Source organism: Hyla sarda, chromosome 11 (assembly GCF_029499605.1).
Source record: "Hyla sarda isolate aHylSar1 chromosome 11, aHylSar1.hap1, whole genome shotgun sequence".
Classification (NCBI taxonomy): Eukaryota; Metazoa; Chordata; class Amphibia; order Anura; family Hylidae; genus Hyla; species Hyla sarda.
The window spans coordinates 28,500,881-28,513,236 of record NC_079199.1 but is presented as its reverse complement, the minus strand read 5'-3'; the positions used below and the strand labels follow the sequence as shown (position 1 = coordinate 28,513,236).

The 12,356-nt window shown below is 43.9% G+C and overlaps 1 protein-coding gene and 1 long non-coding RNA gene across 3 annotated transcripts in view; one reads left to right on the top strand and one right to left on the bottom strand.

The window, feature by feature from the left end:
* Positions 1-12,356, top strand: part of HEATR5A (HEAT repeat containing 5A) — a 76,823-nt gene that overhangs the window by 58,124 nt on the left and 6,343 nt on the right. For both annotated transcript variants that reach the window (XM_056546026.1, XM_056546025.1), the window contains 8 exons: positions 923-991; positions 1,968-2,144; positions 3,142-3,325; positions 4,579-4,827; positions 6,255-6,382; positions 7,440-7,587; positions 7,825-8,097; positions 10,539-10,763. In XM_056546026.1, coding sequence (XP_056402001.1) covers positions 923-991; positions 1,968-2,144; positions 3,142-3,325; positions 4,579-4,827; positions 6,255-6,382; positions 7,440-7,587; positions 7,825-8,097; positions 10,539-10,763 — 1,453 coding nt within the window. The remainder of the gene's footprint in view (positions 1-922; positions 992-1,967; positions 2,145-3,141; positions 3,326-4,578; positions 4,828-6,254; positions 6,383-7,439; positions 7,588-7,824; positions 8,098-10,538; positions 10,764-12,356) is intronic.
* The window catches only part of LOC130295362 (uncharacterized), a 24,997-nt gene continuing 20,532 nt past the window's right edge, over positions 7,892-12,356 (bottom strand). The window contains exon 3 of the long non-coding RNA XR_008848800.1: positions 7,892-7,992. This is a non-coding gene — a long non-coding RNA (uncharacterized LOC130295362). The remainder of the gene's footprint in view (positions 7,993-12,356) is intronic.

Below are 12,356 nucleotides of genomic sequence, written 5' to 3'. Positions count from 1 at the left end.
CCTGCGCCCCTTCCTGGTGTGCGCCCCCAGCGGGGGCTGGGTTCGCCAAACGGTAGGTACGCCACTGCTCACAGCTGACGGTGGATGATCAAGGAGGAAAGACCTTTCAGGAGCTGACTTATGGCAGAGGTGGGTTACTATTACTGTACGATATCACATTGGAATTCAGTGAGCCCTTTAGAGCGGCCCATTCTTTCAGAAATGTTTGTAAAGGCGTCTGCATCGAAGAGGCTGGGTTGAGCGATTTTAGAGGTGTGTCCTAATATTTATGTCCATATACAGTGATCCCTCAACTTAAAATGGCCTCAACATACAATAGTTTCAACATACAATGGTCTTTTCTGGACCATTGTAACTTGAAACCAGAGTCAACATACAATGCTACGGGCAGTCCAGATCTACAAAACATGTCAATGGCTGGACGAACCGACCAATCAGAATGGACATTCACTGGTAAAACCCCTGTATTACTGAAGCGTATGCACTGAATTCCTGTCTGGTAGCGCCCCCTACAGTACAGGGAGGTATTACATGTTCTGTACTCTTTCCCTGTACCAGGGTTAGCTGCTCCTTTGGGCACAGGGTAAGGGCAGCTCCGTACTGTACAGGACCCTGAAGAAGCTCCTGTCCTCTACATAGACAGTGATTACAGCTCCCAGCAGATCTTTCTTACTTTTATATGTAAGGATTAGCTTTATCTGTATTAGTTATCTACTTATTTTTGTTTGATCCTCACTTTTTCCTATTTTTGGATGACATTTTGGTGACTTTACAACCAATTACCAGGTTTCCATAGAGTTATGATCTCAACATACAATGGTCGTCCTGGAACTAATTAATATTGTAAGTTGAGGGACCACTGTAGTGTATAATAACACCTTTTCAAGGTAATGTTTTATACTATGAATTTCTCTGTTGACAGGTAGTGGCTGCTGTAAGACCAGCTTTCAACTCAGATACTCATCCGGATGTGACTGCAAGGGCCTGCCAGGTAAGTATTCTTTCTCTAGTCTATGTAACAAGCATGGTTTATTGTCATTGTGACTATTATAGGATTTATTTATATTAAAGGATTATATGTGACTATTAAAGGATTTATGTATATAGACTTGAGTTTCTAGTGTCTAGATCAGTGTTTCCCAACTAGGATGCCTACAGCTGTTGCAAAACTACAACTCCCAGCATGCCCGGACAGCCGAAGGCTGTCCGGGCATGCTGGGAGTTGTAGTTTTGCAACAGCTGTAGGCAGGGGTCAAGTCCTGGGGAAAAAAGTGTGGGAACTTAAAGGGGTACTAGACATCTTATACCCTATCCAAAGGATAGGGGATAAGATGTCTGATCCCGGGGGTCCCAAGCAGGGGGCCCCCACGTTCTCCCTGCTGCTCCCGGCGTTCGTTTAGAGTGTTGGGTGCAGCGCCGGAGGCTCGTGATATCACGGTCACGGCCCCTCAATGGAAGTCTATGGGAGGGGGCGTGAAGGCCGTCATGCCCCCTCCCATAGACTTGCATTGAGGGGGCATTACTGTGACATCACAAGCGTCTGCCCTGCATCACCAGTCATCCGGCACTGAGCGAAGTTCGCACCGTGCTCCAGATGTCTGGGGTGCCGCATCCGAGATCGTGGGGGTCCCCAGCAGAGGGATCCCTGCGATCCTACATCTTATCCCCTATCCTTTGGATAGAAGATAAGATGTCTAGGGGCGGAGTACCCCTTTAAGGGCTGTCCTGCGGGACTCCTGCTAATGGGAACTGTGTTCCTGCTGTGTAAAAAGTGCAGTAACTCCGTTCCCATGAGTTCCTGCAGGACTTGAGCCCTGGCTGTAGGCATCCAGGATGGAAAACACTTGTCTCGATCAATATGTTTGGCAACACGATAAACGGGACTCTGGGAAATGGGAGATGAGACATCGCTCTGATGTCATATGAATAAGAACAAATTTACCTGCACATGTTAATCCCTCTTACAGGTTAGCAGTGCATGGCTGGCCAGTGGAGTTGTGAAGGACCCATCAGACTTGCTCCGAGTTCAGCAGCTGCTCCTTTCATCTCTAAGTAAAGTGCAGATGATGAAAGAAACCTTAAGTCTATACAATGAAGGCACCTCCACCATGGAGACGCTGGCTGTGCTGAAGGCCTGGGCTGAAGTAAGCGCAATACACAGTTTGTCTTTACAAACAGAGTTCATAAAGATGAAGATTTTGTAGTATATTTGAACTGGATACTATCTGATGATTTGAGGTTTCAAAGGGCTAGGGACTTGGCGATGGTTTTCTTTCTCATAGAATAGTGCTGCTTACTACGGTATCTTACCTGCGGAAAAGCAGCAGAAACCTGACATAATGGATTATTATGCACATAGCCTACACAAGGGCGTGAAGTCTGGCATACATATTTCTGTTGACCAGGGTATAGCAAGCAAATAACAACAGTAAATAACAGAAGTAAAAGAAGTAGAAAAATTACCAATTGGGAAGTTAGAATAATAATTTAGAATACAGTGGAAAACTGGTAATTGGTTTTAAAATCCCAAAATGCCATCCAAAAATATTAAAAAGTGAGGATTAAAGAAAAATAAGTAGATAACTAATACAGATAAAGCAAATCCTTACATATAAAAGTAAGAAAGATCTGCTGGGAGCTGTAAATCACTGTCTATGTCAGTGTTTTCCAAGCAGGGAGCCTCCAGCTGTTGCAAAACTACAACTCCCAGCATGCCCGGACAGCCAAAGGCTGTCCGGGCATGCTGGGAATTGTAGTTTTGCAACAGCTGGAGGCACCCTCTTTGGGAAACACTGGTTTATGTAGAGGACAGGAGCTTCTTCAGGGTCCTGTACAGTACACACAATGTCCTAAAAAAAGTAACATGGAGTCGCCCTCACCTGGTGTCCCAAGGAGCAGCTAACCCTGGTACAGGTAAAAAGTACAGAACATGTAATACCTCTCTGTACTGTAGGGGCGGCTACCAGACACCAGTCAGTGCATGTGCTTCAGGAATACAGGGGTTTTATCGGTGAATGCCCATTCTGATTGGTCAAATCTTCCAGCCATTGAGATGTTTCGCAGATCTTGACTGTCCGCAGCATTTTTTTTATCTTTTTCTTTCTTGATTTCAAGCTTACACCTTTAACATACTTTTTATAGGTCTATATCGCAGCAGTGGAAAGAACAGGACCTGAGGGTGGAGCTGGTTGTAATTCTGGAGATAGTCTCCTTTCCTTGGTACAAGCTGATATTTCCACTTTGAGCAAGTTGTGGCTGTTGGCTTTACAAGATCATGCGTTGCTTACCCTGCCTCCTGAGTGCAGCCATCAGCTTTCTTCACCCGGTATGTGTAGCCTGTCTTACTTCATATTGTTTCCATTCAAACCTTTTATTTCCATTTACTTGTCGATCTGTACCAACGGGCAAACATTAGTGAAAAGTTGGTCACCCCCACTGATTTTGGTGGTACCAGCTGACCATGTAATGTGTATTGATTGAGGCCTCTCAAATATCCCCCCACAGATGAGAAGAGAAGGATCGGGCATGTTGCATTTAAAGGGGTATTTTGTTATCAGCAAACTTATTAAAATAAGGCTATCACCCCATGATACAACTTACTAATGTAATGTTATCAAAAATGTAAGTGTGGTGTTTTCTCCAGCTCCCCGTCTCCTCCCACTCTCCCGAGACAATGCATCATCTTTTGCCGTCTCAGAAGGCGGGGCTAGATCTTGTCTTTGATCTCGAGCCCCGCCCCATGAGTGATGTCATCTCCTCTAAACAACCCCTACAGCTACATCACCAGCTTCCTGACATATATAATTTTTTTTTTTTTTTTTACTTTTAAACCTTTTGTTTTTTTGGGGAAATGAACTGCCGCCAGCCTTTCCTCTTCCTGTTGAGAACAAATGAACTCTCGGCCGAACTGAACCGTTCATGTGTATGGGGGTGAACTGTAGAGACAGCTGTCGAATTGTAGGTATATGAGCACGAGCTTCAAGATCATACGGAATTCCAACAAGCTGAGATTTGAGAAGTTGTGTTTCCTACTATAGAGCTGCTCCCATACCTGTCCTGGAATTAGAAGGAACGCTGGCCACAAGTGTCCTGTTAGTCAAGAAAAGACTAAGTAGGACTAGAATTTTCCTTCCACAGGACAGATCCCCATATCTCAGCTCACTGGATCCTTGTGATTATCATTTTGTAATCTTGGATAAAAGAACAGCAGACAAGACAGTGGGTATTAGTTGTAATTTGCTTTAGGCTTCATTCACATCTGCATCAGAGGTTATTTCTGCACATATTCAGTAAAAAATACTGTACAAAATGAGCTGCATGTCACACTGTTTTGCCTATAACTGTAGAGATACTATGATGGAAACCCACCAGACCCTATTAAAGTCAGTGGGGTCCTTCAGGCACTGTTGGTGTCCATCCAGCAGAATCCTCCGCCGCTGTTGTTCTGCCTCTGTGATGGAGCAGACGGAAGGAAATTGTTCACAAGACTAGTTCAGATGTGAACATATTCTTATTGTCATTGCTTTGGAAGAAGCATGAATATCCGTTTTACCTTTTCTTTGAACACTTTTTTTTCAGGCGGCGCATTCTACACTTCTGAAACCAGTGATGCAGCCAGACCACACTACCTTACCTCCTGGGCTCCCATCCTTCATGCTACCTCTCTTTGGCTTAGCAACGCTGGCTTCCTACTCACAGACCCTGATGAAGCTGGCAGCCGACTTTCCCGTCCAGTCACTCCTACTAGTATGGGACAGGAGCGCAGCAACAGGGAACCCACCAAGTCTCCAGAAGATCTGAACTCCGAGAGATTTCACTTAATTCTTGGTATGTGCCTAATATACTGTGTTAGAGAAACGTAAATAAGTAGTAAGAAGTACCTGACTGCTGCCTAGTTGTGGAGGTAAAAATGAAAATACCAAACCCAGTCAGTAAAAGACAAAAAGTCCCTTATTAAAGTTCTCTTTCATAAGGCTTTACTTACTCTTATTGCATTTTTGAACCTGAGATTGATCTTGCTACTTTAAAGGGGTTATTCAGCCAAAAAAAAAAATAGGAAAGGATAAGGGATAGGCATCTGTTTGTGGTGGGTCCAACATCTGAGAAGCCCCCCTCTCCCTACAATCTCCAGAACGGGGGTCTCCGGCTTTCCCTTTTGCATAGTGCAGAGGATGGCACATGCTCCATGCACTGTTTTTAGGAGCATCGGGGGTCCTGATCTGCAAACCGCAAGAGGTCCCAATGGTCAGCCCCCCCCCCCCCACACACACACACACAATCAGATGCATATCCCCTATCCTGTACATAGTGGATTTTTTTTGCTGTGTAACCCCTTTACTATAGAGTGCTTTCTTGCCACCTGTTTTCTCCAGTTTAAAAATGCTTTAGCTTCATCAGGGAATGACTACAGTCAGTGATTGGAGATTGGGTTCATTGGACTTTGAAAACTGGATGTACTTTAATTTATACTTCCTCTAATACTGTGTCCAACCCCAATACTTTACAATGCTCCTCTGCTTGTTTAAATGGTGTTTATACTGTGTAATCCACAACAGGAGAAAAATATCAGATTTTTGGGATACCCCTAGTCATTAATCCACAAAGTGCTTGAATAAAGATCCTGCTTTATTGAACACGCTCTGTGTTATAGCATTGCCTGGCTGTGAGTGTAATGCATCCACTAATGATACTCTAAGTCAGGCATAGCCAACCTTAGGCACTGCAGATGTTTTGGACTAGATCTCCCATGATTTTCTCACAGCCAAAATGCTGCAAAAGCATCATGGGAGATTTAGTCCAAAACATCTGCAGTGCCGAAGGTTGGCTATGTCTGCTCTAAGTCATTGCTTCCCAACCAGTGTTCCTCCAGCTGTTGCAAAACTACAGCTTCCAGCATGCTTGGACAGCCTTTGGCAGTAGTACTGACAGGTCTTTAGGTAGCCGAATAGTAATCCCAATTGTAAATGATAATTTCTCCAATAGAAATGAGGTAGAATACAGAATCTGTATTGATCTTTCATCTTGTATTACTTTAATCTTGTGGACTCGTGTTCACATGGCTAAAGAATTAATTCAGAAATTCCACTGAAAATGTATTTCCTATTTACTTAACATAGGTGAATTTCCGCAGAGAACACAGAATTCTGCCGTAAAGCTTGCTCAAAATAATTGTGGAAATTCAGCAGTGTGAACATAGCCTTACCCGGTCTTCCACTGATTTTCACTTCTATTTTGTAATCCAATTTTCTCTACAGGAATTTGTGTAGAATTTCTCTGTTGTCTCCCTGTGGATGCCCCTCTGGAGAGAATAGCTGCTTGTCTGCGGGCTATGAAGGCATTACTTAGAGGTGACTGGCCTAGGGCACATGTAGGGGCTGATCAGGTAAATGTTGATCCTTTAAAAGAGTTGCAAATACAAAAAGAGATCATGCTACAATTTTACTTTTCACATTAGCAAGATAAAGCAGTTAAAGAGATTCTGACAGCTAGTTCACCTGCACTAAACCCAGTATACTGTGTTATAGTGCGGACGAACAGCTGTAAAATGAGGGATTACTCACTGAAATCCATCGGTTATATGCAGAGTTACGCTTGTAAATAGCCTTATTCCTAGTAGGCTGGCCGAGCTCCCCTGTCTACCCCATATTTGACCATCAGCCCCGGCCCCTTCATTATTATGTGAGCGCACAGGGAGCAGAGCGCTCACCCCCAGCTTTATTAGCATAATAATGAAGGGGGTCAGGTCAACGGGGTGGGGGGGGGGGCTGGATATGGAGGAGACAGGGAAGCTCGGCCAGCCTACTCCCTGCCTCTCATATACACTGTGCCTAACCTGCACGGGCCCCGACTCTCTCAGGAGCGCACGTTGGGGATGGCACGCATTAATTCTCTATGGGAGTGGCGAAAAGACCCGAGAGCTGTACTCCTGCATCTCCGGCACTCCCATAGAAATGAATGGAGCACATGCCACCTGTAGTATGCCATCCTCTCAGAGAGATGGGACCCGTGCAGGAGATCGTACCCAGAGGTCGGATCACCCAACCCCCCCACCTTCCCTATACGATCTAACTCATTGGAATAATTGTGCCTCGTAGATATTTAAACATCATAGAGAGACCAGATATGTCACAAGAGCAATGAGTTATGTAGAGCTCTCATAGTAAAACAGCATCATGTGGAAGCCTGCAAGGCAGGTGGGAGACCCGAGACTAGAAATTCTATTGAACCATAGGAAACGATAGGGCTTCAAAATGCTTCCCTGAATTGGTTGTTTTTTGTTTTAGTTTTTTCAAGAACTGACATTAGTGGAAAATATTAAAACTTCTTTTATTGGAAAGCCAACATTTAAACCTTTTATAGATGTGTGCTTTTTAATACAAATAAGTTGTAGAAATGAATTTGCCCCCAGGGCTTAGTACATCTGTCCTTGTATTTCGTAGGAACTCGCTATTGAGTTGATTTCTGTTTTGCACCGATTGCTGTTAATGCGCGAGTCCTCAGAAATACAGCTGTTGGCATTGGAAGTTGGGAAACAGATCTTGAATGCAGTTCAAGAACATGTACAAGAGAGGAGGAGGAGCGCAGAAGGTAGGCTGTGTCTTAAGGAAACATAGGAGGAAATGATTTCTACTTTGGTTGACATTACGATACCAAGTGTTGTATTTATTTGATGTATATATGGATAAGTGTTGTTAGTCATGTTGCGGAGTGTAAGTAGAGCCATGGTATAAGTTGGATGTATGTGTGTCGCAAGACGGGTAAGCAGACACAAAGAACATCGCCATTCCTCATTTCAGTGGATTTTATGTTTCCATTTTTATTTAGTGGATGATGGAGCTGAGGAAAAGGAAACCTTGCCAGAGTTTGGTGAAGGACATGATACTGGTGGCTTGGTGGCTGGGCGTTCCCTAGTACTTGCTGCCTTGGAGTTCTGCCTTTGTATCCTCATCAGACAATTACCCCAGCTCAGTCCTCGCCTCTCAGGGAATATTACTGGAAGACATGCAACAAAAAACCCTCTGACAGATGAGTCAAGCCTTCTCATTTCTTCCTCTCTAAGCATTCTAGCTGAGCTGCCATCCCTCTGTTCTCCAGAAGGTCATTGAATACAATTGTATTCACTTGTTGTATTACTTGTTTTTTTTATTTTATTTTGTGTAGGTAGACTGACCTCTTATTTTAGAGGTGTATGCGCTTCCGATCAGTTGTCTACTCTGTTGTCTTCTTTAGCCCAGACTTCCTGTGTGGTGTACATCCCGTAGCAGATTTCTTGTTCCTCTGTACACTCTAGCAAGGAATTTAGCCACCTGTACCTTCCTCCCACCATGTGGGAGGGGTCATAGTCGAGAGGGTATAATGGGAGTGAGATACAGTTTGCTGAATTCCCAGCTAGAGTGTCCACAGGAACTTCACTACAGGATGTGCACCAGACAAATGAGAAGATAGTTTGCAGCAAAAGGAAATATTGAGAGACTACAGAAAGGTAATTAAATTACTTTTTTTTAATCAATATATGTTAATTTATTAGCCAGATGAAAATTGTTGGCAAACTTCTTTAAAGGGAACCAATCATCAGATTTTACCCTATATAACGCTTGGTAAAGCGTTATATAGGGTAAAATCTTTATTTTCACCATCCCGGGGGATGCTCCTGCCCCCAGGGATGGTGAAGATATGAAGTTATAAACTAGTCGCCGCCGTAAGTAGTCACCCGGTGCGGGGAGCTCTTCTCACCTACGACGCCCCCTCCGCTTGATTGATGGGCAGCGTCATAGCTCTGCTCCGTCTGTTCAGTGAGCGGAACAATGACGCGGCCCATCAATCAAGCGGAGGGGGCGTCGCTCCCGGCCGAAGAACGGGAGTAGGTGCGAAGAGCTCCCCGCCCCGGTGACTACTTATGGTGGCGGCGGGCAGAAGGCAGGAGCGTCCCCCGGGGATGGTGAGGTCAACAATTTTACCCTATATAACGCTTTGCCAAGCATTATATAGGGTAAAATCTGATGATTGGTCCCTTTTAAGGGATTTAGCCTGGAGCATGTTGTACAACTGTAGACCACATTTATGTTGCTTTATAGAGTGCAGACTGTCTCAAAACATTCAGTTTCTTACAAGCTGAAGGAAAGCTGCATAGGATCTGATTTACTTACAGAATCCTCGCTGTACTTTTTATATTGTAAAGGGTAAAAACACTAGCACTTTGGATGTAGCCTACTCAGCTGCTAAAGTACTAGTTAATGGGTCCCTGTTGCGCCATAAAGATTATACAACCAATCAGTATGTGTGTTTAGTAACAGCGCTATTGAGAGTATATACTGTAGATGCAATATGTTTGATTGAATAAATAATTACTATATATTTAACATATATGTAGAAGGGTTTATATTACATTTTGGATGATCTAAACAGAAATCATTTAAGAGTGTAGTAGAGGGTTAATGTGTCTGCTTATACTCGAGTATATACGGTATGCTGACATTTTCAGAATGATTTTTCGTGCTGAAAAAGCCCCCCCCTCGGCTTATACTCAAGTGAACTCTCTGCCTGTCAATCCCTTCTTAGTGGTGTTCAACCTGCGGACCTCCAGATGTTGCAAAACTACAACTCCCAGCATGCCCGTACAGCCATCTGCTGTCCGGGCATGCTGGGAGTTATAGTTTTGAAACATCTGGAGGTCCGCAGGTTGAAGACCTCTGTGGACTTTGTCATCATCCAGACCCCCCTTTAGTTTTCTACTCACCTCCCCTCGGTGGGAAGGAAGGGTGAGCTGGTCCGGGCCATCTATACTGCAGGGACCGTCCGGTGGGGAGGGTTAGTCGTTCTGGGCTTTCCATATTCACCGGGAGGCCCTCTTCTCCGCTCCGGGCCGGCCCCGGCCTAGTGACGTTGCCTTGACGATGACGCACAGGGACGTCCGTGCACAGAAGACGTCCCTGCGCATTAACGTCCCTGTGCGTCGTCGTCAAGGCAACGTCACTAGTCTGGGCATGCTGGGAGTTGTAGTTTTGCAACATCTGGAGGTCTGCAGGTTGAAGACCACTGATGAAGGGATTAACAGGCGGTGATGATGAAGGGGGGGGGTGATGATGACGGGGGTGTTAATGATGGGGTTTTGGATAATGACATGGGGGGGGGATGATTTATTTCCCACCTTAGGCTTATAGTCGAGTCAATAACTTTTCCTGGGCCTCGGCTTATATTCGGGTCGGCTTATAATCGAGTATATACGGTAGATATTTCTATACTCCGCACACAGCATGAAAAATAAGCTATCATGTATAGTGAAAAAGGTTACCTGATTATTATCAAACATATTGCATCTATATACTCTCAATAGCGGTGTATTGTAATTTTTATTGTAGTTTTTATAATATTTTAGAATATTACTTTTACTGATACTACAATACCTGTGCTTAGACTGTATACACAGCTTTATAGATAATAGATATAAACGTTTATAGATCTTGTATGATTGTACTCTTGTACTCTTGTTACCAGTCTACTTTCTAACACCTGTGTATCCTGACCGTCTCTTCCTACAGGCAGTGTGTCAATCCTCCCGACCCTGCTGTACCTAGTGGTAGGTGTTCTGCAACACACAGCTGAAAAAAACCCTGATGGGCGGCTACACCTAACAGTAACCTCTGCTTTGCAAGCCTTAAAAGCTATTGTGTCCTCGCCAATGTCTCGGGTAGAGAAAAGCAGAGCTTCTTGGAACAGTCTACTGCACAGTTCTGCATCCTCCATGCTTCAGTCATGGGATTCAGGTATGTCTTTTTGACGGTGACAAACCAAATTCTCGTATCCAAAACTTTTTGTATACAGCAATGGCCATAAATGTTGGCACCCCTGAAATGTTTCAAGAAAATGAAGTATTTCTCATAGAAAAGGATTGCAGCAACACATGTTTTTCTATATACATGTTTATTCCCTTTGTGTGTATTAGAACTAAACCAAAAAAGGGAGGGAAAAAAAAGCAAATTGGACATAATGTCACACCAAACTCCAAAAATGGGCTAGACAAAATTATTGGCACCCTTAACTTAATATTTGGTTGCACAACGTTTGGAAAAAATTACTGAAATCCGTCGCTTCCTATAACCATTAATAAGCTTCTTACACCTCTCAGCCGGAATGTTGGACCACTCTTCCTTTGCAAACTGCTCCAGGTCTCTTTTATTGCAAGAGCGCCTTTTCCCTTTAAGATCTCTCCAACGTGTTCAATGGGATTTAGATCTGGACTCATTGCTGCCACTTCAGAACTCTCCAGCGCTTTGTTGCCATCCATTTCTGGGGGCTTTTTGACGTATGTTTGGGGTCATTGTCCTGCTGGAAGACCCAAGATCTCAGACGCAAACCCAGCTTTCTGACACTGGGCTGTACAGTGCGACCCAAAATCCATTGGTAGTCCTCAGATATCATGATGCCTTGTACACATTCAAGGCACCCAGTGCCAGAGGCAGCAAAACAACCCCAAAACATCATTGACCTCAACCATATTTCACTGTTGGTACTGTGTTCTTTTCTTTGTAGGCCTCATTCCGTTTTCGGTAAACAGTAGAATGATGTGCTTTACCAAAAAGCTCTATCTTGGTCTCATCTGTCCACAAGACGTTTTCCAAGAAGGATTTTGGCTTACTCAAGTTCATTTTGGCAAAATGTAGTCTTGCTTTTTTATGTCTCTGTGTCAGCAGTGGGGTCCTCCTGGGTCTCCTGCCATAGCGTTTCATTTCATTTAAATGTCGATGGATAGTTCGCACTGACACTGATGCTCCCTGAATCTGCAGGACAGCTTGAATATCTTTGGAACTTGTTTGGGGCTGCTTATCCACCATCCAGAGTATCCTGCGTTGACAGCATTGATTAGCTACAGTGCCATGGGTTGCAAACTTCTTGATAATGTTGCGCACTGTGGACAAAGGCAAATCTGGATCTCTGGAGATGGACTTGTAACCATGAGATTGTTGAAATTTTTCCACAATTTTGGTTCTCAAGTCCTCAGACAGTTCTCTTCTCTTCTTTCTGTTGTCCATGCTTAGTGTGGCACACACAGACAAGCAATGCAAAGACTAAGTGAACTTCTCTACTTTTTATCTGCTTTCAGGTGGGATTTTTCCCACACCTTTTACTTGCCCCAGGTGAGTTTAAAGGAGCATCACATGCTTGAAACAATCTTATTTATCCACAATTTTGAAAGGGTCCCAATAATTTAGTCCAGCCCATTTTTGGAGTTTGGTGACATTATGTCCAATTTGCTTTTTTTCCTCCCTTTTTTTGGTTTAGTTCCAATACACACAAAGGGAATAAACATGTGTATAGCAAAACATATGTTACTGCAATCCTGTTCTGTGAGAAATACT